The sequence below is a fragment of the Mchenga conophoros genome, linkage group LG3 (genome assembly GCF_057382185.1).
Source record: "Mchenga conophoros isolate Kocher_MC1m ecotype Shallow Benthic linkage group LG3, M_conophoros_male_GT1.1, whole genome shotgun sequence".
In the NCBI taxonomy this organism is placed as follows: domain Eukaryota; kingdom Metazoa; phylum Chordata; class Actinopteri; order Cichliformes; family Cichlidae; genus Mchenga; species Mchenga conophoros.
The window spans coordinates 37,919,711-37,945,120 of NC_140528.1; the positions used below are offsets into that span (position 1 = coordinate 37,919,711).

General features: G+C 42.3%; 1 protein-coding gene across 1 annotated transcript in view; it reads right to left on the bottom strand.

Annotated features, from left to right (window-relative positions):
- Positions 1-25,410, bottom strand: part of LOC146578510 (hemicentin-2-like) — an 871,231-nt gene that overhangs the window by 198,074 nt on the left and 647,747 nt on the right. Inside the window, exons 11-18 of the mRNA XM_085268642.1 lie at positions 19,619-19,951; positions 17,942-18,274; positions 15,134-15,469; positions 9,479-9,811; positions 8,548-8,880; positions 7,080-7,421; positions 3,871-4,203; positions 3,083-3,421 (exon numbers count right to left, since the gene is read on the bottom strand). Of these exons, the coding sequence (XP_085124768.1) occupies positions 3,083-3,421; positions 3,871-4,203; positions 7,080-7,421; positions 8,548-8,880; positions 9,479-9,811; positions 15,134-15,469; positions 17,942-18,274; positions 19,619-19,951 (2,682 nt within the window). The remainder of the gene's footprint in view (positions 1-3,082; positions 3,422-3,870; positions 4,204-7,079; positions 7,422-8,547; positions 8,881-9,478; positions 9,812-15,133; positions 15,470-17,941; positions 18,275-19,618; positions 19,952-25,410) is intronic.

The following is a 25,410-nucleotide window of genomic DNA, read 5'->3' on the forward strand; positions in this document are numbered from 1 at the left end:
AAGAGCTACCTAGATCAATTGTGTAATAAATTACACAATTGAAAGGATCAGTGAAAGCGGAGATTTTTAAGATCTCCTGCCAGGTTGGAGATTTTCAAAAAACTCAGTTTTTAGTGTTTACATGTGGACATAGATATTTTTCCAAAACTGTACGTGTAGACGGGATTAAAAAAAAAAACCCAAAAAAACAAAAACAGAAAATCTCCAGTTTCAAAAATACCTGTGTATATGCGTGAACCTACCCATACGGAAAAGATATATATAAATCTTATAAAGTTTGTATCTGTCTTGTGTGAAACTTGTATGAAAAGCATACAAGAGTGAAAACAGATATAAGATCCCTTGAAAAATCATATAAATGAAACTTGTATGTTTTGGATACTTACTAAAACAATATATGAAAGTAATGAGAAAGTGGCCACTTTCATGAGTAAATCATGTAAGCCTTATATGATTCACTATATGAAGTAGGCCACATCTTTGTCACGGTCCGCTGTGGCAGACCGTGTGGAGGACTCAGGTGCAGACACAGGCGAGGACACGAAACTGAGTTCGAACGAAAAGCGAGCCTTTATTGTGGCTGAAGACAAGGAGTGCAAACAAGGCAAAACTAAACTATAACTAAACTGGGAAAGTGATACCAGGATAAACTAAAAAGACACAGGAAACCATAACTGTGACTACAAAGGACTGGCTGTGACAACATGGAGGGTGGGAACACAGACGACGCGACACAGACTGTATGAAACACAGAGACTAAATACACATGAGGGATGATCAGGGGAAGTGGCCACACATGGGAGCACAGCTGACACACATAAATCTAACGACAGGACAGGAGAGGCGAAACTAAATACACTGACATTGAATGCAGACTTCCAAAGTAAAACAGGAAACATGGAGATTAGACATGAACTAAACATAACCACACAGACATGACACATGAACCAGGGAGACTTAGTACAGGGGGAGATGACATAAACAACTAAGGAACAAGACTAAACGGCAATCTAGAAATTAACTAGGTGAACTACGCTAGGCACAAATGAATACAAAAGATACATAAAACTCAAACACTGGGTCGCTCGACCCAGGACCATGACAATCTTATGCAAGTCTTTTATAAGTTTTTTTTCTATTTCTTTCCCATACGGGTTTAAACACCCACAATTCAGGCAACAGTTCTGTTTTAGCTGATCAATTCCTCAAAACTATCAGATTAGTTATTGATCATCTATAATCCACCAGACCTTATCTATACACCATCACACACTTTATGTCAGTGTCTGTAATTAAACTGTAAAGTGCTGATCCTGAAGCTAAAATACGAAAAAACTATAGTTGATTCTGAGATTATAGCACATAAATTCATTCATGTTTGTAACACAGTTTTATCTAATGAACAGCCTGAAGATGAATAAATTGTAGTTCAGAATCACTGACAGACAGCACAGACACAGTTGGTCTGAGTCTGAACATGATGGTCACCAGAGAAATAACATCAGACTCTGGATGTTCAGGATAAGATGATCTTATGTCCGAAGAGGTTGTGTAATCTCTTGATCAGCACGACGCTCATTTGAACCTGGAGACCGTTTATATTTTCTGTAGATCTCTAGTGTTTAAGTTTCTTCAGTGTGGTTTTGCTGCTTTTCTGCCTTAATGTTTCCTACCTTTAAGACCTCTCTTTTAAACCTCTTTTAATACCTCTTTCTTCATGTTTATGCATCAACATGACAGAAGCTCTGAGACATTTCAAACCTGCTGCTGCTCATCAGGATGCTAGTTAAAATCTCGGTTCTGTCGTGTATGTCTTCTGTAGATCAGAAAACCAACAACAGCAACAAGAATAACAGCAGAAACTGACAGACCGACAATCAGTCCAACAGGTCCATCCTGTTTGTCTCCTCCTGGCTGACCTGCAGGTGAGAAACAGGTGTGAAGTGTCAGCTGTCAGGTAGGTGATGAGTGAAGAACAGAACAGAATCCATTTCCTCATCGAATGCTTATGTCTGATCTAATGATTAAGTAAAATGTAAGTTGGTCAAAATGTGAATATTGTGTAAAATCTTACATAGTCAGTCAGTCTGCCTCAGGGCAGCTGTGGCTACAACCGTAGCTGCCTCCACCAGTGTGTGAATGTGAGAGTGAATGAATAGTGGAATTGTAAAGTGCTTTGGGTGCCTTGAAAAGCGCTATATAAATCCAATCCATTATTATTATTATTATTATTATTATTATTATTAATATTATTATTATTATTATTATTATTATTATTATTATTATTATTATTATTATCAATATGGGGATTTCTGAGCTCTGAGCTTCTTTAAAAAAAGATGCATATGATCTGAACAAAACTGCTAAAAATTGCTGCAATAAAAGAAAACCTAGCCAGGTTATACAGGGTCAAAGGACGGCTGAAGCCTTGTTCAGCTACTGCAGGGTGAGAGGAAGGGTACACCCTCACACTCACAGGCAATTTAGAACGACCAGTTAACCTAACCCCATTAACTAAATGTCTTTGGACTGTGGGAGGAAGTGAGGAGAGAACCCACACAAACATGGGGAGGACATGCAACTACACACAGAAAGAGCCTGATGGTGGAATTGAACCCAGGACCTTCTTGCTGTGAGGCAAATGCTAAATACTACGCAACCATGCTAATTATTAAGAATCACATTTGTTTTTTCAAAGTAACAAAAATGATAACTTAAAATTCCATTTGTTTGAGGGTTTATGTATTTATGAATTTTACTCATTTGACTTAACCAGAAGGGAAAAAGACCGAAGATGGAGTTTCACAAAGCAAAAAAAAAATTAAATAAAAAATTTAATGAAAATAAAATAACACAAGTACTGTTTTCATCCAAAAATATAATTTTTTTTACTGGTTTGGTGCTTATTTTGTATTATTTTTTTTTCAAATGGCAGCTTTATGGCGTAAACAGTTTTGGTCAGATCATTTGTATCTTATTTTTAAATTATAGGTTAAACATGAATCTGCTGCACTCTGATCACATCACTCAGACCAGCTGCTTTCTACAAAGTCTCATCAACAACATCTTTACAAACACTCACCTGGAGGAGCAACACTCAGTGTGACTCTACTGATGGTTTTACTGTCCTTGTGGTTTGTTCCTCTCATGAAGACACCACACTCGTATGTTCCAGCATCATTAATCGTCACATCCTTCAGAATCAAAGACACGTCTCCATCCTTCATCTGTCTGTCCTGCAGACCCACCCGGTTCTTAAAAGATGGATGCTGGTTGTCTGTAACAAAGTGATCATCTTGGTACAAAAGTACATATTCTGTCTTCAGGTCAGCTCTGCTCCACTTTACAACTTTCTTGTTGTTTGGAGCTCGACATGTCAGAGTGACGTCCTGTCCAGACTCAGCTGTGATGGTTTTCTGGTCTGAAAGAGGAAACAACACAGAGCAGAGAGGTTAAAGTTCGGAGACTATAGATGTTCGTCTATAGAAGACGTTTCGGTAAGGAACTACAGAGCACTAAGTACGTTTTCACCATCTACGGCACCGGCAGGATTCACTTTCACAGACTCACAACCACCAGCTTCACCCCTCCCCTCCCCCTCCAGCTGTAGGCTTTATCATTGAGTTTCCCCACACATGTTTACAGACGAGTTAGAGAGCAAGAGAAGAAGAGACGGATTCATAAATGTCTTTGTTTCTGCTCTAACCAAACAATGCTGCTCTACAACTCTAGACTACCAGCCACAAAGACAACAGCTGGAGAAACATCTGTCTACCTCTGACATCCACCAGCTCATCCATACAACAAACACACATCAACAACCAGGAAGCAGCTTCACCTCTGATCACACACTCAACTCTACTCACTCACCTGGAGGAGCAACACGAAGGTGGATGATGCTGTGTTTCCATGAGCGAGTTTCTTCCATGAACACTCGACACTTGTATGTTCCATCATCAACACTTGTCACAAGTTTTAGAATCAAAGACACGTCTCCATCCTTCATCTGTCTGTCCTTCAGATCAACCCGGTTCTTAAAAGATGGATGCTGGTAATCTGTAAAAACTCGCTCATCTCGGTACACAAGGACATATTCTGACACCAGGTCAGCTCTCCTCCAATGTACAAATTTGATATTTTTATTTGGAGCTCGACATGTTAGAGTGACGTCCTCTCCAGACTGAGCTGTGATGGTTTTCTGGTCTGAAAGAGGAAGCAACACAGAGCAGAGAGGTTAAAGGTCACCAGTGACCCACTGAGAGGGAATTTTAGCCTCATGTTAAACATAGACAGATATTAAGAACGAGATCTGGCCTATCAACACCTACGCCCTGCCCATGATCAGGTACCCTGCTGGCCAAAGAAGGAGATAGAAGCAACTGACAGTAGGACAAGGAAGCTCTGGACCATGCATGGAGGGTTTCACCTGAATTCCAGCACTCTGAGACTGTATACTAAATGGAAGCAAGGAGGCTGGGGACTAGTGAATGTCAGTACATCAAGAAGATGACCCAAACCGACAGTGTGCTCAGGAGGTCGCGGATATGTGTGTGTGTGTATATACAGTGGCTTGCAAAAGTATTCGGCCCCCTTGAGCTTTTCCACATTGTGTCACATTACAGCCACAAATATGAATCATTTTTATTGGAATTCCACGTGAAAGACCAACACAAAGTGGTGTACACGTGAGAAGTGGAACGAAAATCATACATGATTCCAAACATTTTTTACAAATAAATAACTGCAAAGTGGGGTGTGCATAATTATTCAGCCCCCTGAGTCAATACTTTGTAGAACCACCTTTTGCTGCAATTACAGCTGCCAGTCTTTTAGGGTCTGTCTCTACCAGCTTTGCACATCTAGAGACTGAAATCTTTGCCCATTCTTCTTTGCAAAACAGCTCCAGCTCAGTCAGATTAGATGGACAGCGTTTGTGATCAGCAGTTTTCAGATCTTGCCACAGATTCTCGATTGGATTTAGATCTGGACTTTGACTGGGCCATTCTAACACATGGATATGTTTTGTTTTAAACCCTTCCATTGTTGCCCTGGCTTTATGTTTAGGGTCGTTGTCCTGCTGGAAGGTGAACCTCCGCCCCAGTCTCAAGTCTTTTGCAGACTCCAAGAGGTTTTCTTCCAAGATTGCCCTGTATTTGGCTCCATCCATCTTCCCATCAACTCTGACCAGCTTCCTGTACCTGCTGAAGAGAAGCACCCCCAGAGCATGATGCTGCCACCACCATATCTGACAGTGGGGATGGTGTGTTCAGAGTGAGGTGCAGTGTTAGTTTCCTGCCACACATAGCGTTTTGCATTTTGGCCAAAAAGTTCCATTTTGGTCTCATCTGACCAGAGCACCTTCTTCTACATGTTTGCTGTGTCCCCCACATGTTTGCTGTGTCCCCCACATGTTTGCTGTGTCCCCCACATGGCTTGTGGCAAACTGCAAACGGGACTTCTTATGGTTTTCTGTTAACAATGGCTTTCTTCTTGCCACTCTTCCATAAAGGCCAACTTTGTGCAGTGCACGACTAATAGTTGTCCTATGGACAGATTCCTCCACCTGAGCTGTAGATCATGGACTTGTGTCTCTCCATCTGAGAGTAGTTGGGGACTTTGGTTCTCATTATAGCTGTAATCCTTCTGCGTTTAGTCCTTGCTGCAGTCCTGGTTGGTTTTCTCTATGTTTAGTCTTTATATGCTTAGTTCTTTTTTGTTTTATTACAACAGTCTAATTGTTTTAGGCTATTTTTTTTTTGTATTCTATCTTGTTTCTATTATGGTAAATGTACTGATTCTTATATAATGGTTTTTTACTCTTCCTTCTCTCACCCCAACCGGTCGCAGCAGATGGCCGCCCCTCCCTGAGCCTGGTTCTGCTGGAGGTTTCTTCCGGTTAAAAGGGAGTTTTTCATTCCCACTGTTGCCAAAGTGCTTGCTCATAGGGGGTCATATGATTGTTGGGTTTTTCTCTGTATCTATGAAGCGCCTTGAGGCGACTTTTGTTGTGATTTGGCGCTATATAAATAAAATTGAATTGAATTGAATTGAATTGAACTTAAAGTGCTTTATAAAACATTTTCACTCATTCACACCCTATTAGCTAAGCATTTTTTTTCTATCTAACATGTACACTCCAATGGATGTATAATGGAACAGTTTGGGGTTAGTATCTTACTTGAACCACCAACCTTCCAATCAGTAAATGACCTACTCTATGTTCTAAGACAAGCCACCCTATCATAATGCCTTCTTGTGAAGTCAGTCTTGTCTTCATGTTATTTTTAACCTTCTTGTCTTTGTGTCAAGTCTGCATTTGTTTCCTGTCCTCTGTTTCTTCCTGTTTTATTTTGGTGACCGATTATCTTGTGTGCTTTGAATTTAGTTCTACTTTCATCACTTTATAATTAGTTTATAATTAGCTGTTCTCCTGCCTGTTTCCTGTTCACACGTGATTCTGTGTCTGTGTATATATTTTTTTTTCTTTCCCTTTTGTCAGATTCTCTCTCTTCACTGTGTCCCTCTTTGTTATATGGTTTCTAAGAAGAGCTATTATTTCAGATTATTTGCTTCTGACTTTTTATTTTGTCACTGCTCAGAAATAAAGCTGCATTTTAGTTCACCCTTCATTTCAGAGTGCTGCACTTTTGGTCCAACACAACACAAGCTCCAATACCTTGAAAAAGACTGGACATCTCTCTCCCAATGTGCTGATTTTGGTCACTGACTATAGAAAAGGACATCTGGGACTATGTGCTGGCTTGCCTTGTCCGTGCATGCAACAAGTCAGGAAAACAACCACTTGCCATCCAAGGTCTTCCTATGCCAAGCCATTCCTTGTCTATCACAATCATTGATAAATTTGTGTAATTTCCATGTCCAGTACATGCCATCTGATATATTATCTGATATTGGCTGATAGTTTATATCACAAGTTTGAAAAGCCTTCTGTGAGACTACATGTATCGGCTGCCCTATTTAAACTGCTGTCAGACATTATCTACTACACTCTGATCACATCACTCAGACCAGCTGCTTTCTACAAAGAACATCTTTAGAAAAAAACACTACTCACTAACCTGGAGGGACAACCCTGAGGTAGATGCTGCTGATGGGTTTACTGTTCTTGTGGTTTGTTCCTCTCATGAAGACATGACAGTCATATGTTCCAGCATCATTAATCGTCACATCCTTCAGGATCAAAGACACGTCTCCATTCTTCATCTGTCTGTCCTGCAGATCCACCCGGTTCTTAAAAGATGGATGCTGGTTGTCTGGATCAAACTGCTCATCACGGTACAAAAGGACATATTCTGTGTCCAGGTCAGCTCTGCTCCACTCCAAAACACCAATGTTGTTATTTGGAGCTCGACATGTCAGAGTGATGTTCTGTCCAGACTCAGCTGTGACATTTTTCTCATCTGAAAGAGGAAACAACACAGAGGAGAGAGGCCAAAATACTACTGTTCACTTCTAATGAAGAAATTCCTCTGAGCTGTATTTCGAAATTCATGGTATATTACACACATCATACCTACTCATACCTACTGTATACTATACTTTAAAAACAATGTTTCTGTTATAAGAAACAACTAGTTGGTGGGCTGCTCACACTAATGTAATTCCACACCAAACTTAGAATAAAGTGTATCATAATTTTTTGGACAGCTTCAAATCTCTAAAATCAGACCCGCATCATATTTGATGGTTTTCCTGGTGTAGAGTTACAGGATTCATATAACGAAAACAGCAGCTCTACTAATCACATTTGTATATTCAGCATTGTTTATTTAGTCATTTCTTGTATTGATTAAATTTTGTCTTACTGTTACCGAGGGTCTGTTAACCTGTTTACCAAGGATATGCTCTGTTGCCGCTGCTGTTTGCAAAGGCATGAACCTCCTCAGCCAGATCATTAACAACAGTCGCTATGAATACTGACTATGGATACCATCAGCCAACTAGACACTGATTCACTGATCCACACCAATATGATCTACAGTAAAGAAATCAAAATGTCATTCAGTCATTAAGACTGCAGAAGTGAAGTCGGATGGCAAAAAAAGAGAGGGAAGGTAGCCAGAACACACGGGATGGCACGACTAGAAGGCAACATTGTAGTGGGGACAGCTACAATGATAACCATAAAGAGGCCACAACCAATAAATACCCGCAGGAGTCAGGTGAATGGAAAGAACAAGATCCAGCCAATTAACACCTGTTGTCCGTTATTCTACTGGGATTGGCTGGCCAAAGGAGGAGATAAAAGCCACTGATATCAAGACAAAAAAGCTCATTGCCATAGATGGAAGGTTTCAACTCAAATCCAGCCCCCCAGACTGTATGCTGAGGTCCATGAGTACCCCAGAAAGATGGCCACAACTGATCACATGCTTTGTGAATACCTCAGGCAGCAGAAGCCCAAGAAAGAAGAGGAACAATCATGGAAGGACTGTATGGTAGTCCACCAACAGACAGAAGAAGTGGCTGGTATAGAAATACTATCACCCACACATGTTTACAGATGATTTAGAGACAATAACTCACTTAGAGAAATATTCAGGTTGATGATGCTGAGCTTCCATGAGTGTGTTTCTTCCATGAAGACACGGCATTGGTAGGTTCCATCATCAGCAGTATTCACGTTTTTCAGAATCAAAGACACATCTCCATCCTTCATCTGTATATCTTGCAGATCCACCCGGTTCTTAAAAGACGGATGTTGGTTATCTAGAAGATACTGCCCATTACGGTAAACAAGTAGATATTCCGGCTCCAGGTCAGCTCTGCTCCAATGTATGAATTTGATCTTTTTGTTGTTTGGAGCTCCACATGGCAGAATAACACTCTTTCTAGACTCAGCTGTGATGTTTTTCTGATCTGAAAGATAACACAAGACTGAGCAGGTCATGGTCAACAAGACAGGCCAAAGGAATCAAAGCACAATTATGACTAGAATTGTTTACTTTGCATTAAACATCCAAAGTTTCAGAAACTGCAAGATGTTAGCTTCAGCAGAATATGTGCTGATAATAAGTGAACATAATGTGTGAGAGAAAGCAGCCTCTCATTATAAGACACTGTGAGTCTCTGCATGCTGCCTTTATGGAGCTACAGCTGTTTGTGTACACTGAACAAAAAGCTTTGTAGCTGCATCTTGACTCCTGACACTACAACACATCACACTGACACACACATTACACTTCTTTGTCTTTGCCATTTCTGGATCACTGTAGAGCTGGGCAATATCGTTATTTTTTAATAACATATCACTATTGTTAATGTTATGTTAGTGTTTAAACTATTAATATATGAATCAAATCACTTTTGTATACCCTTTGTATACCTACAATGCTGCTCTATAACTCTAGACTACCAGCCACAAAGACAACAGCTGGAGAAACATCTGTCTACCTCTGACAACCACCAGGTCATCCATAAATAACATGAAAGCAGTGTCTGCACTCCTGTAACTCACCTGGGGGAACATTCAGGTCGATAACGCTGATGGATTTCCATGAGCGTGTTTCTTCCGTGAAGACACGACACACGTATGTTCCATTATCAGCAGTGTTCACATTGTTCAGAATCAAAGACACATCTCCATCTTTAATCTGCCTTTCATGAAGAGCCACCAGATACTTAGAAAACTCATTCTGGTTATTTGGAAGAAACTGCTCAGCACGGTAAAAAATTAGATATTCTGGCTCCAGGTCAACTCTGCTCCAACGTACAGCTTTGATCTTGTTGGTTGGGTTTTGACATGGCAGAATGACATTCTGGCCAGACTTAGTTGCAATGACTTTCTGGTCTGAAAGTGGAAATAACACATAGCAGAGACATTAAAGGACAAAGTACAATTATAACTAGAATTTTCATCTTTACCTAACCAAATACCAGAAGTACCTCTACTGGTTCATTTTGAAGCACAGTAGTGACTGTACTCTGAGCCCCTTTTGAAAGACTGAACTCTTCACCCTACTTCTTTTTTTTTTTCTTTTTTTTTTGTGTCCCGTTTGGATCTATAGCCATCAGAATTGTTGTCTTAAGGCCAAGAAAGATGCCAAGCGGATTTATTTTACCAAGTGGATCATCATGGCCTTGCCATATTGGTCCATTTGATTGACCTTTAATATAATTATGAATTTATTTTATTTTCAGTTGCTACAAACGGGACAGACATGACTGTGGGATAGGACAGGGAGAAAGAATGAAAGAAAGAGAGGGAGGGAGAGAAAGAAAACCAAAGGGGAGAAGAGACGGTGAGAAGGGGGGGAAGAAAGAAAAAAACAAACAAACAAACAAAAAAAACAAAACACCTGGGTCACCTGTATGGAGAAAAAAAACAGAAGAGAAAGCAAACAACAAAGAGCAACATAATAAGAAAAAAAAAGCACCATCACTATAAACTAGCTAGCAGTAGATATCAATAGTTACTAAATAATAAACGATATTGTGCAGCACGCAAGATAGACAGGGCACAATGTGCTTTGAGGCAGCAGCCAAGAAAGCTGTAGTCCGCGTCTGTGAATACCCATGTGTACACCTGTGTGCATACCTGTGTGGATCAGCATGCTTGCATTCCAAAGGTTTCTCCATGTAATGATCTGCTAGGGAGTGTGGAGAGCCACAGCCCTGTCCTCCAGGGTATGAAGCAGGTATGGAGGAGATCAAAACTCCAGACATCCAGAGGCCCCCTGAACACAAGAGACCATGGAAGACCAACAGAGGGGCAGCCGCGCCACTGTCCAAGTAAGAGCTGAGGAGAGTCCCAGATGAGGGCTCACTCAGCAGCCGCGGAGCAGAAGCCAGGGGGAGTTGCAGTGACGCGCCCGTGAGCTCCGCCGGCAGCCAGCTGTGCCTGAGTGACCGAGCCCCAGGCCGAGAGGCCGGGGGCACCCCACCTCCGAAGTGGCCCGAGCGAGCCCCAGGCTCCAGGCCCCAATAAGCGGCCGCCAAGGAGTGAGCCGGTGTGTACCCGGATGCCCACCCCCAGACACAAAGAACCACCAATGCACCGATACCTGAGGGAGTCCGCCACCGGCAGGGGAAGTGGTGGTGGGGGGAGATAGGCCTCCAAACCTTGGAGGGCCTGAGATGTCCCCAGAGAGGTGGCGTCTGATACCCAACCTGACATATAGACACAGACATACAGGCACACACAGACACAAACATCCATTCCCACCCTCATGCTCTCATATGTACTTACTCCACACTCAACCAACGTGGAGACAGACATAAAGAGACGCTGTACACACGATCACACTCCCCAAGCGTACTCTACGAACCGGGTCTAGGTACCCTTGCCCCTGGAGGGGGGAACTGCACCCAGACCCAGGTGGTGTTACCCTTTTCCCTGCGGTGGGGAGAGGCAGACCGCCCCGACTCCGTAGCAGCAGGGAGGCCCCACACCCCAGACCGCAGTCGGACGGCCAACTCCTCCTCTTCACCCTACTTCTAAGGGAGAGGCCAATCACCTTTTGGAGAAATCTCGTTCATGCTGCTTGTACCGCAATCTTGCTCTTTTGGTCACTACCCAGAGTTCATACCTTAGGTGAAGGTAGGGATCATAGATTGGCCAGTAAATCGAAAGTTCTTATAACTGCATATGCCGTGCCAATCTGTCTTTTCATCTCTCACTAACCTTTCTGCTTGTTCAATTCAGCAGCACCCCACCTCCACTTTATATTGTGTCAGTGGAGCACAATTTCACCTGACGATTGGTCAGAATTGCTTCGAGGCACTCTAAAAATCTTGTTCCATACACCCAGTGAACTCATCCTACAAATGAGTTTTTGCATTAGTTACTACCCAAGCCATGTTCTGCTTGGCCTGTCAGTACCTTATCGTCTGTCTTTGAAGTCCCAAAAACTAACCAAGACTGATAGGATTCCTCCTTCAGCTTGATAGCTCTCTTCACCTCCAGTGTCAACCATCTGGTTCATGGATTACCACCACAACAGGTGCTAACCACCTTTTGGCCACAGCTCCTTGCAGCAGCCTGAGCAATAGAAGTGCAGAAATGAGTCCATTTGCACTCAGACCCACGCCTTCCTCAGAACACTGTCAAAGTCCTGCTGGTGGTGAGAGTTGATCTCCCGGACTAGACCCTCGCTATACTTAGATGGTAGATGTATCAGGTCTGTCCAGCATGCTCCCACACCAAGATCCATCTCACAACCAGGTGGTGATCAGTTGACAGCTCGGGTCCTCTCTTAACCCAATTTTCCAGGACATACAGATGCAGATGCAATGATATGATTACAAAATCAGTTATTGACTTGCGACCTAGGATGCCCTGGTGCAATGTGCACATGGGTGGACATCCTTTGGTTTGAACTTGGTGTTTCCTATGGACAAACTGTGCTCAGGAGTCCAATAACAAAACACCACTCAGGTTCAGATCAGGGAAGCCCTACATGAGCACTGAAGTCTTCCAGTAGGACGACAGAGTTACCAGACAGAACACCCTAAGTGACCCTAGGAAGCCTGGGTGTTCTTAATTTTTAAGCATAAACAATAGTTAGGATCAGGTTGCAGACCTAAAGGCACAGGGAAGCAACTCTCTTGTCCACTGGTGAGAACTCCAACATACTACTGACATGATAATATCCACTGCTGTTGCTGCCTCTGCTTCTCAATGAGGACTGCTCTCAACTTGAATAGAGTCCAGCCACTCTCTAGGAGACTGGATCCAAGCAGGTGTAGCTCCTGGGTGTAGCCCCAGTAACCCTATGACCCTATAAGGTAAGGTAAGGTAAGGTAACTTTATTTATACCTAAAGGCAAGGTAAATTTGCTTTACAGAAAAATGACAGCATTTGACATCCCTTTAAAAACACACATACCTAGTAAATATATAAAACTCACTGTGACACATACTGTGTATTCTTCATACTATGAAGAATACACAGGTCCCTTGATTTTATTCTTTCTATAGGGGCACACTGAAACGCTTTTTTCAAATTGCATGGGGAGATGCTCTCAGGGGGCAACAAAACCCTTAAAAAACAAAGCCCCTGGGATCACGGGGACACACAAATCACTCCACCAAGATACGTGGCCATTTCCAGAGCGGTGCATTTTCTAATCTCTTTTTTTTTTAAATTTAATTTAAAGTTTTCTTATTTCAGTTTAGTATTAGGCTATGTCCACACGTACACGGGTATTTTTGAAAATGGAGGAGATTTTCCGTTTTCGTTTTAAAAAATAATCCCATCCACACGTAAAGGCAGAAATGAAGGAAAATGCTGCTAGGAACATGCCAAAGCAGCAGGTGGCGCTATATTCCTAACCTGTAGAAATGTTGGCATATCAGAAGTCTAGAAGCCTCAGTGGGAAATAGTAAACAAAGATGGGGCATAGAAGCAGAACTGAGTCGTATGTGTGGAGGGACAGTAACTGTGTGTATATAGAGATTGAAAATGTGACGTCACTCAGGGGTAAAACCGCAAAGAATTCTGGGAACTCGTGGCAAGCGTGGCAGGCTTTCAATTGAAATCAGTTATACAGCGATAAAAAGAAACACAAAAAATGGCAAGAAGCTGGTGTATTATTAACTGCAATAGCCGGTCGCATGACAGCCATGGAAAGCTGACGGGTAAAGAGATCGGTTGTTATCGGATTACGTCGTTGAAGAGAAAGAGGCGACTGGATTGCAGCCATTCAAAGACCAAATATAACGTCCCAGAACACTCCAGCTCACAGGTTAGTCTGCTCCAAGCATTTACACAAAGGTCAGTCTGCTGTTGTAGTTAATGCGTCATTTTTCTTAACATAATTGGTGATATAGGTTACAAGCAAGTCTGGCGCTGAACAGAAATTGCCGCGCTATGCTCCTTTATTTATTGTGCATAAATAGTGAATTGTCCTGACACAATATTGTGTTTCGCTTCTGTTATTACCATGGTACATTGACAGAAACACATACTTTTGTTCACAGGATAAAACAGTTGTTTTGTATCACTAATTGCCCAGTACGATTACAGCATACAATATTATTGTCACTGCTACATTTCTGTGATGCGTACCAGAAATTATTTCCACTACTAATTAATTACCATTGAGCTCAAAGGTCCTATTAATAAACGGTTAACGAATGTGTATTTATGAAGACGATTTGTGAGACTGGTAAACTTATGATATGTACGATGGTCTTTCGTTCTACACGGTGCATTTCAAGGTCCTGTACCCATCCATCGGTAAACTGTACCTGGGCTTGTTGCAGTGACCTGAAGTTACTAAACTTCATGAGTGTATGCGCTCACTCCAAGAACCATATAATTATAAATATGAGCGTGGTGAAAGTTGGGCAGCACGCTAATGTCTTTTGTCCCTTTGTGTGCTCGTAAGGATCTAACACTTTCACTGGTTTGATTTTTTTCCTCGTATCTTTTCTTTGACTTTTCATCAAGTCTGTCTTTGTACGGACCGGCATTGTTCTCCTTTTGTTTTGTACATTCCTTTTTGGGGGGCAAAGAAAAAGCAAGAAGGTATTGGAACCGAAGAATGAACGTTTTGCGGTGCTGCAAATGCTTGCATTTGATGCGGTACTTGGATTGTTTTGCCACGAGTTCCCGGCATGCAATGCGTGAAAGTCACGTGGTCTGTCAATCTCTATATGTAAGCATTTAAACACTGCAGAGAGTACAATTAACAGTAACAGTATTGTAGAAATTCATTTCACCGAAACAATAACGTGGCGCACAGTGTGACGTCAAAAAAGGCGCACACCTTTGACGCTGCGTTTTCTCCGTTTTTCTCGTCCACACGTAAATGCAAAAATGGAGTTTTAAAAAATATCCACCCTGGCCGGAGTTTTTAGAAATCTCGATTTTCAGTGACCGAAAACGCCGTTTACGTGTGGACGAAAGGTGCAAACGAATAGAAAAATCTGCGTTTTTAAAAATACCCGGGTACGTGTGGACATAGCCTTATTTAGTTGTTTAGTTTTAGTTCATTTATTACTGGTCTCAGTGTTTATTTCAACCTTTTTAACTAATTTTGTATGGAGGATATACATTAAAATCGAGATTCAGGAAAATCTATACAAGTACTGCAGTTTTTCAGTCTGTTATATTTGCGATGCTGTCATCAGACAGCAGTGAAGCAGTGTTTGAACTGTGCTGACTCACCTGGAGGAACACTCAGGTTAATGATGCTGATGGTTTTCCATGTCCGTGCTCCTTCTGTGAAAACACGACATTGGTACGTTCCCTTGTCAGCAGTGTTCACATTGTTCAGAATTAAAGACACGTCTCCATCCTTCATCTGTCTCTCCTGCAGATCCACCCGGTTCTTAAAAGATGGATGCTGGTTATCTGGAAGAAACTTCCCATCCTTGTACAAAACAAGATATTCTGGCTCCAGGTCAACTCTGCTCCAGTGAACAAATTTGATGATTTTCTTTGGAGTTAGACATGGCAGGATGACGATCTGTCCAGATTTAGCTGTGATGAAGTGTTGCTCATCTGAAAGAGGAAATAACACAAAGCAGACAGGTTACAGGGATCCAAGTTCAATTATCACTACAATTATTATCTTTAAATATATTGTTTATATTCTTGGAAATTTTTGTTTTAGTTTTTTTTTTTCATCATTTTGAATTTCATTTACAGCCTAACATTTGTGTTATCTCCCAAAACATGAATGGAATGAATTCTATTGACTTCACAGATGCAATTTTTTTTCCTTTTTGCACTGTTCTGAAATGTAAAAGTTTTGTAAAACATTTTCCAAGTGCTTCTATAACAGAGTAAGGGAAACTTGTTTAAACATTAGGTTTAAAACTTAACATTTTTAAACATAATAGTTTCCTTTTAAAAAGCATGACTTATATCTATTTGCATGCAATAACAGAATTATTTCAGAAAATAGTGCCATGGTTAATACTAAAAGCCCCTTAAAAATGGACCATTTTATTGAGCCATGGCACAAACCACTCCTGTGCAATCATGTATTTTAACTTTGTAACACTCAGTTTGTAAAATTTATAAGTTTGTAAAATCAAATTAAAACCGAGGGATTTAAATGGTAAATGGCCTGTATTTGTATAGCACTTTACTAGTCCCTAAGGACCCCAAAGAACTTTACACAACCAGTCATCCACCCATTCACACACTGGTGATGGCAGCTACACTGTAGCCTCAGCCACCCTGGGGCGCACTGACTGCCGGACACTGGCGCCACAACGGGCCCTCTGACCAACACCAGTAGGCAACGGGTGAAGTGTCTTGCCCAAGGACACAACGACCGAGACTGTCCAAGCCGGGGCTCAAACCGGCAACCTTCCGATTACAAGGCGAACTCCCAACTCTTGAGCCACAAAAGTGTACATGACCATTTAAAATTTGTGTTTCAGTCTCAGAAATACTACACTGTACTGCACACAGCAGACTGGAATAAGCAGCCCAAAGTGAAGTGAAGTTGTCGGCACAACTGAGAACAATATACCAAGGGTACACACACACACACACACACACACTTACACGTCGTATGAAACTATTAAGAAGTATGACAGTCTTGCGAATGCAAGATTTCATAAGACACAGTAGTAAAAACACAATAAAGCTATTCGTGCACAGCTGACCAGAACCTGTCCAGGTATAGATAATCTTTTTCTTGGCCCAAAAGCTAAATTTACAAAGCATACAACATGGTCAAGTGCCCTTTTGCAAGAGTGTGCAATTACTGATCAGTCATCATGTTAAACCAGGTCATAGTACACCAAAATATCACTTGGCGCTCAGAAGGTTCCCCCCACTGGTGTTCAAACTGTTCAAATGTCTGTGAGGACATTCATCAGAGACAGATGTGCGAGTCCCTTCCATACCGTGGTGAACCATGAAGGTGATTTTAATCAGAAGTTGGATGATGATAAGGAGGCCAGTATGAGGACAATTCTCACAATTTCCAGGGGTATGAAGCATCTCATTATGGTATTTTTACTTGTTTATCACACCTTTTTACAGAAAGTATGGAAGTAGTGTTTAAAACATTTTAAACATCTAAAGCTATCTTTTTTTGTATATAAAAGGGAGTGCAACAGAGATTACTGCAGCACCACTGCTTCCCAAAGTTCAGAAAGAAGCTTCAGGGAGATTGTTACATTATTGTTACATATTTGTTTTGTTTGGTTAGTGCACTGGCCCTTTAAGAGAAAGGCATGGTCCGTGTGCGGACAGGGGAAGTGTAAGAAAGAATCAGACAATCGACTGAATGTGATCTATGCTGTGTTTTATGCTGTGAAAGGCTGATAAAAAGGCATTCCCTCTGAGTATGCATTATTGTTTGGCACTTTATGTTGATTAATAGCAGTTAATTAGATGATGTATTACGCGTGCTAATTTATGGTTCGTAGACAGTTGTTTGATGTTAGCATTAGCACTTGGTCACGCAGCTCCTCAAGTAATTATTTTAATTTGTCAATCATATACACTGTATTTTGTTGTTACAGTTTCACACCTGCCATATAAAGCAAAGTCTAAACCCACTCGGGCGTCAGTGGCTTTTGTGTGGAGGTGTTTAACTCCTGGATAGTAGAAAGTGGTTCTACGAGGCCAGTACAGTGATGTTTGCTACGTTGGACTGTAGGACCATCAGAAATGTGTGCAGTAACAAAACAGGCAGCACTGAAAGCAGCTCTAAGTGTTTGTGTTGTTCAATGATTTGTGCACAACAACAACAATGGGACCTCTCTCATCCATCACTCACCATGTGGACATTTTTCTGACACACTTTGAAGCTGATGGACGTTTTGTGTCTGCACCAAGTACGTTTTCACCAGCTATGGCACCGGCAGGATTCACTTTCACAGACTGAATAAAAACGGGATAGCTGGATGAACATCTGTCTACCTCTGATTACCAGGTCAACCATTAAAAAGAAAAATAAAATAAATAAATCACAGATCAGAAAGTAGTGTCTAAACTCCACTCACTCACCTGAAGGAACACTCAGGTTGATGATGCTGAGCTTCCATGAGCGTGTTTCTTCCATGAAAATACGACACACATATGTTCCATTATCAGCACTGTTCACATCCTTCAGAATCAAAGACGCGTCTCCATTCTTCATCTGTCTGTCCTGCAGATCCACCCGGTTCTTAAAAGATGGATGCTGGTTGGCTGGAAAAAACTGCCCATTCCTGTAAACAAGAAGATATTCTGGCTCCAGGTCAGCTCTGCTCCAATGTACATATTTGATGTTGTTGTTATTTGGAGTTTGACATGTCAGTGTGACGTCCTGTCCAGGCACAGCTGTGATGGTTTTCATGTCTGAAAGGGGAAACAACACAGAGCAGAGAGGTTAAAAGGTCAAAGTACAATTATGATCAGAATGATTGACTTTAAATATTTTGTTTATTTCCTTTGACATTTGAGTTTTTAGTCATGTTGGATTTAATGAATCTCTGAACATCCAGCAGGTCACCAGTGACCCACTGAGGGGGAATTTTAGCCTCATGCTAAACATGCAAAGTGTCAGAAACTGCAAGATGTTAGCTTCCACAGAACAACAACATGTGCTGATAATAAGTGAACATAATGTGTGAGAGAAAGCAGCCTCTTTTCTTATAAGACACAATACAGCTTTAATGCTGAACTACAAAAAGTAACAAAACTGAGACTCTCGTTTATATGAGACACAGACTTTCAAAGTAAAACAGGAAACATAACACAGAGACATGAACTTGACAAGGGGATACAGCTGACAGGGGAGACAGCAACTAGAGAACACAGAGACATAAAACATAAGACAGAACTCTAACAAAGAAACCAAAGACTAGAAATGATAAATATTGTAATAAACTCAAAACCCTGGGTCAACGACCCAGGCATCCTAACAGTATACCAATATAGATGTATAAAATAAAACAAACTGTCTAAATCTTCAAGTGTTACAGAAGAACACACTCAAAATGGAAAATAAATTCAGTTCCAAATAAGTAAATTAGATATTTATCCAAAATAAAATGAAAACATTCCCACAAGTATCCTCAACACAAATTCAAAAAACATTTTTAAAAAAAAGGAGAACATAAAGAAGACTGACATATTTACCCAGCTCCATATATGTTGTAAACTAATCAATCAATTAATACATTTTTAAAAAAGCCAAAAGAAGTGCAGTAATGGCTCGATGATGTGGGGAGTGAGGCTTGCATAAGAACCAGATGTGCAACTTAAAGTATGACAAATATTTTCAGCTGTCTTATATACATATTTACATTGTTTGCGCAGTGGGAAAGGGTTAGGTTATCAGGAATACAGGAAGTCACTTTAATTACACCAGGGACAGTCGTCTGCTGGGACTGGTTGTTGGTGTGAGAAAAAAAAGAGAGTACAGAGAAACAGTACAAAAGGCAAACTGTAGGAGAGATCTATTTTAATAACTGCTAATAATAAAGGGACCAAGCAGCCTAAGTCTATTACATCACAACTAAGGCATAGTTCAGGATCACCTGCTCCATCTACAGCTACAGACTGGGAAATAATTATTTCATCCTCAGCTGAATTCCTGTGTTTGCCTTCTTAAAAAATGAGCAGTCTCTGTTTTTATGGTAGTAACATTATAATGGAGAGAGAAAGAAAATCAAGCAGTGTCTGAGCTCACTCACTCACCTGGAGGAACATTCAGGTTGATGATGCTGATTGGTTTCCATGAACGTGTTTCTTCCATGAAAGCACGACACACATATGATCCAGTATCAGCGCTGCTCACATGCTTCAAAATCAAAGACACGTCTCCATCCTTCATCTGTCTGTCCTGCAGATCCACCCGGTTCTTAAAAGATGGATGCTGGTTATCTGGAAACTGCCCATCCCGATAAACAAGGAAATATTCCGGCTCCAGGTCAGCTCTGCTCCACTGTACAAATTTGTTTGTATTTTTATTTGGAACTCGACATGGCAGAATAACGTCCTGTCCAGATGCAACTGTGATGGTTTTCTGGTCTGAAAGAAGAAACAGCACAGAGCAGAGAGGTTAAAGGTCAAGTACAACTGTTCACTTTTAAAAATAGATTAGCTTTTAAATAAAATAAAAAAACATTAAAAAAAATCACAAACCCACATGTTTCAGTTGGAGTCGGCTTATTTAACACTAACAATTTTAAGTCTTTAATACATGTATAGTATAAAATGTTGTTTCTGCCCTCAGCCTTGTTGTCACACATTACAAAAGAAAGTATTTATAAAACAATAATTTACACAAACTAACAGTATTAGGGCTTCATTGAGGTGGTCAGCACTGTTACCTTCTTAAATTCATACATGATTCCTACAGACATGATCTTGGCACTAAAATGAAATTAATTCTACTGTAGTTCTTACTCTTTATCTTAGAGAGAAACACCAACTGATATTATACTGATATAACAGGTAAACCTCACCTGCAGAGACAAACACGAAGACTCCGACAAACAGCAAAGTTAAGAATATCGACACAGTTACAGCAGACATGTCCGTGTTCTTGAGTTCCAACGATCAAACTCTGTTTGTTATAGATAGCCTTGCATCAGCAAACAACAGAGAACCTGAGTTCAAAAACTTAAATTTATGGTTTAAATAAAGCCAAAGGCCACTGACTGTGAGAACAAACTACTCATGTACATACAAAGTCTCTTAAAGACTTTGTGTTAGAGTGACTTTTGGACTGTAGAATCATAAAGTGTTTAATAATTAACCAGGTGAAACAGAAAGTGATTTCTGAGTTGGACAGAGGATGACGGTAAACTGAGCGGTGGGTTAATTTGAGTTATTTGATGATATGACTGGTATTACTGGAACTGACTGACTGCCTGTCTAGGTCTGGACAGATGTCCATGCCTCATTTCTGGAAAGTTCTGACAAGGAAGTAACCACTGTGTATCAGCTGGAAGTAGTTGTGTTTAAACAGCAGTAAAGGAGTCTTTGGCCTTGTTATGGTTCAAAATATTGGGGATGGAGACAAGAGAAAAACCACAATAACAACACTGGTCCGGTCGGGTCGAGTCAAACGATGATTTTAATGATCACACATAATGTAGTTACATATAGAACCATAAAGTTGTTTTTGAAACAGTTGTTATTTTCTTGTTGTTCATCCCTGGGATTTTTTTTAAAGCAACTCACATTATGTTATTTTTATTTATTTCCTCTTCCTATCTCCTATTGACTACAGTCTATTTACCAATACAAGCAGAGATATATCACACATTGAAAAATAAACAACGACCAAAAAAGCCATCAGAAATGACTGGATGGACAATCACATTTTCACAACAGCAGGATGGGTGGGCAAAAGAGTGCAAAGACTGCAATGATAAACACGGAGAGGAACACTCAGGTAAATGTAAAAGGAAGAACTTGGACAGCAGCTCTGACAATATTGGAAGTGGGCTAAATAACTGGGAAATGACTAACTTAAGTGCAAGAAAAGAGGCTGAGACATTCTTCTAAGATAAAATAAAAAATGCAAAATCCATAAACACAATTAAACTGACTGAAAGACTAAAATTGGGGAAATTAATCATGCATCATTGCGTAGAGATGTTAATGAGCTCTTGAATTTCAGAGCAAGAGAGCTAAGAGACTGGAGCAAGTTGGAAAATAAAAAAATGTGCACATATTGTAATTATTAAAGGGAAAATAGATACTAAGAGCATTTTAACGTGCATAAAAATAAGGAAGGATATAGAAGCTTATATGAAGCTTACCATGAATTTGTATTGAGGAAAAATAGTGACGTTTACTCGGATGTATAAAATAAGAAAAGGAAAGCAAAAGCCCAGTCAGATCATTTTTGTTCACTTTGATGAAGGGTGCCAGAGGTTGTGTATATTGGCATTATGAGGTATGTGATAAGGGAATGCAGAACAAGGCCACTATGATGTTGTAACACCCAGTTTTACCAGGAGGTGGCAGCAGACTTTCAATCTATTTTGTGGCCATTTCAAACTTTACAGAGAGGCGTAATAGGAGGACATCTGTGCTGTTTCAGGAGGCATGAGGTAAAGTGAGCCAAGTCCCGTAAGATTATAGTGTATAACATACCAAAACACTTCAGCTCTCTGCTTTCCAATGAAACTGTGGAGTGATACTCAATGAGTGCTTCAGACAGGTGGGAGTAACAAATAAAATATGCCATCCATCCATCCATCTTCATCCGCTTTATCCGAGACCGGGTCGCGGGGGCAGCAGCCTAAGCAAAGAGGCCCAGACCTCCCTCTCCCCAGCCACCTCCTCCAGCTTATCCGGGGGAATACCAAGGCGTTCCCAGGCCAGCCGAGAGATATAATCTCTCCAGCGTGTCCTGGGTCTGCCCCGGGGCCTCCTCCCGGTGGGACATGCCTGGAACACCTCACCCAGGAGGTGCCCAGGGGGCATCCTTGTCAGATGCCCGAACCACCTCAGCTGGCTCCTTTCGATGTGGAGCAGCAGCGGCTCTACTCTGAGCCCCTCCCGGATGGCCGAACTTCTCACCCTATCTCTAAGGGAGAGGCCAGCCACCCTTCGGAGGAAGCTCATTTCTGCCGCTTCTATCCGCGATCTCGTTCTTTCGGTCACTACCCACAGCTCGTGGCCATAGGTGAGGGTTGGGACGTAGATCGACCGGTTGAGAGCTTCGCTTTTACACTCAGCTCCCTCTTCACCACGACGGACCAGTGCAGCGTCCGCATTACTGCAGCTGCAGCCCCAATCCGTCTGTCGATCTCCGGCTCCCTTCTCCCATCACTCGCGAACAAGACCCCGAGATACTTGAACTCCTCCACTTGGGGCAGGAACTCATCCCCGACCCGGAGTGGGCACTCCACCCTTTTCCGGCTGAGAACCATGGCCTCAGATTTGGAGGTGCTGATCCTCAATCCTGCTGCTTCACACTCGGCTGTGAACCGTTCCAGTGCGAGCTGGAGGCCCTCACCCGATGAAGCCAACAGAACCACATCATCCGCAAAAATCAGAGATGAGATTCTGAGGCCACCAAAGTGAAAGCCCTCCGCCACTTGGCTGCGCCTAGAAATCCTGTCCATAAAAATTATGAACAGAACCGGAGACAAAGGGCAGCCCTGGCGGAGCCCATCACCCACCGGGAACGAGTCCGACTTATTGCCGGCAATGCGAACCAAGCTCTAGCAACGGTTTTATAGGGATCGAATGGCCCGTAGCAATGGGCCTGACACCCCATACTCCCGCAACACCTCCCACAGGACACCCCGAGGGACACGATCGAATGCCTTCTCCAAGTCCACAAAACACATGTAGACTGGTTGGGCAAACTCCCATGCACCCTCAAGTATCCTCGAGAGGATAAAGAGCTGGTCCAGTGTTCCGCGACCAGGACGAAAACCGCATTGTTCCTCCTGTATCCGAGGTTCGACTAACGGACGAACTCTCCTTTCCAGCACCCTGGCATAGACTTTCCCAGGGAGGCTGAGGAGTGTGATCCCCTGTAGTTGGAACACACCCTCCGGTCCCCCTTCTTAAAGATGGGGACCACCACCCCGGTCTACCAGCTTTCCCCTCCCGAGACGCCTGACGGTTTGCCAGAATCTCTTCGAGGCAGTCCGAAAGTCTTTTTCCATGGCCTCTCCGAACTCCTCCCACACCCGAGTTTTTGCTTCAGCCACTGCCCGAGCTGCATTCCGCTTGGCCTGTCGATACCTGTCGGCTGCCTCCGGAGTCCCACAGGCTAACCAAGCCCGATAGGTCTCCTTCTTCAGCCTGGTGGCTCCCTTCACCTCTGGTGTCCACCATTTGGTTCGTGGATTACCACCACGGCAGGCACCAACCACCTTGCGGCCGCAGCTCAATGCAGCAGCTTCGGCAATGGAGACGCTGAACATGGTCCATTCGGACTCAATGTCCCCAGTCTCCCTTGGAATGCTGTTTAAGCTCTGCCGGAGGTGTGCGTTGAAGATCTCGCGGACTGGGGCCTCTGCTAGACGTTCCCAGCACACCCTCACTACGCGTTTAGGTGCACCAGGTCTGTCCAGCGTCCTCCCCCGCCACCTGATCCAACTCACCACCAGGTGGTGATCAGTTGACAGCTCAGCCCCTCTCTTACCCGAGTGTCCAGAACATATGGTCGCAGGTCTGGTGATACGATTACAAAATCGATCATCGACCTACGGCCTAGAGCATCCTGGTGCCACGTGCACTTATGGACACTCTTATGTTCGAACAGGGTGTTCGTTATGGCCAAACTGTGATTAGCACAGAAGTCCAATAACAAAGCACCGCTCGGGTTCAGATCAGGGAGGCCGCTCCTCCCAGTCACGCCCCTCCAGGTCTCGCTGTCGTTACCCACGTGAGCATTGAAGTCTCCCAGCAGGACAACAGAGTCTCCATGTGGAGTACCTTCCAGCACCCCCCCGGGTCTCTAAGAGGGCTGGGTACTCCGAGCTGCCACGCGGCGCATAAGCGGAGATGACAGTCAGGACCCATTCCCCGACCCTAAGGCGCAGGGAACAAATCCTCTCGTCCACCGGGAAAAACCCCAACGTACCGGCAGCAAGCCGAGGGGATATTAGAATACCCACCCCAGCCCGCCGCCTCTCTCAGCACCCGGTTATATTTTCGATAGCAAGGAGCAGAGTCTCAGGTGGAAGCAGCCTCTGAATTTGGACACCCCCGCTGTTTCCGGGCCGGCCAATAATAACGGTGACATTTAATGTATATAATTCCGATAAAGAAACACTGTAAAATGTATTTATCACCCCCCACACCCCAACAGCCCTTATGAATTGTCTCCCTAATTCTGAGGTCTCAAGGTTGGAAAGTATGGCCACAACACCTCACTCTTGGAGCACTTTTTTGCCACGTCTCGGCTATTTGTGGAGGTAAAATACGTCTCCACAATTACGCTCAACCATTGTTGTGAGTGCGCGCGCCAAGGGGCTGCGAGGCATTTATACAGCCGTATTTTGCACATGACTATGAAAGGCGGAAGAGGAAGTAGTTCCTTTGAATGCAGACAATCCGAATGTTATAGTTTCTTTCCACTGTGTTCCTGTTAATGATAAACTACAAATTTACTCTAAATTACTAAAATATCGATATTTTAATGTGAGAATCGATTCTAGAACATAAATGACTGGTATCGGAGGAATCGATATTTCAGGATGATCCGCACATCACTAGTACTTATAGCAGGGGAGACCGGGGATAGTTGTAACGTGGGTCAGTTGTAACACTTCCAATTTCTCCAATCAGGGCTAAGTTTCAAATGATGTGACTCATCCTGCACATGCCCAATTCAGTTCTGCTATCACATGTGAAAAATCAGCACATTTTGTCAAACACAGACAATTTAACACGAAAAAATGTAATTTGTATGCCAAAAAGTAAGTTTTTCTACTTTATTTCAATTTGTAATAGCATTATCTGCTTTTCAGTTAAACTCATCAAACCTAAATTATGTTATTTGTATGTCT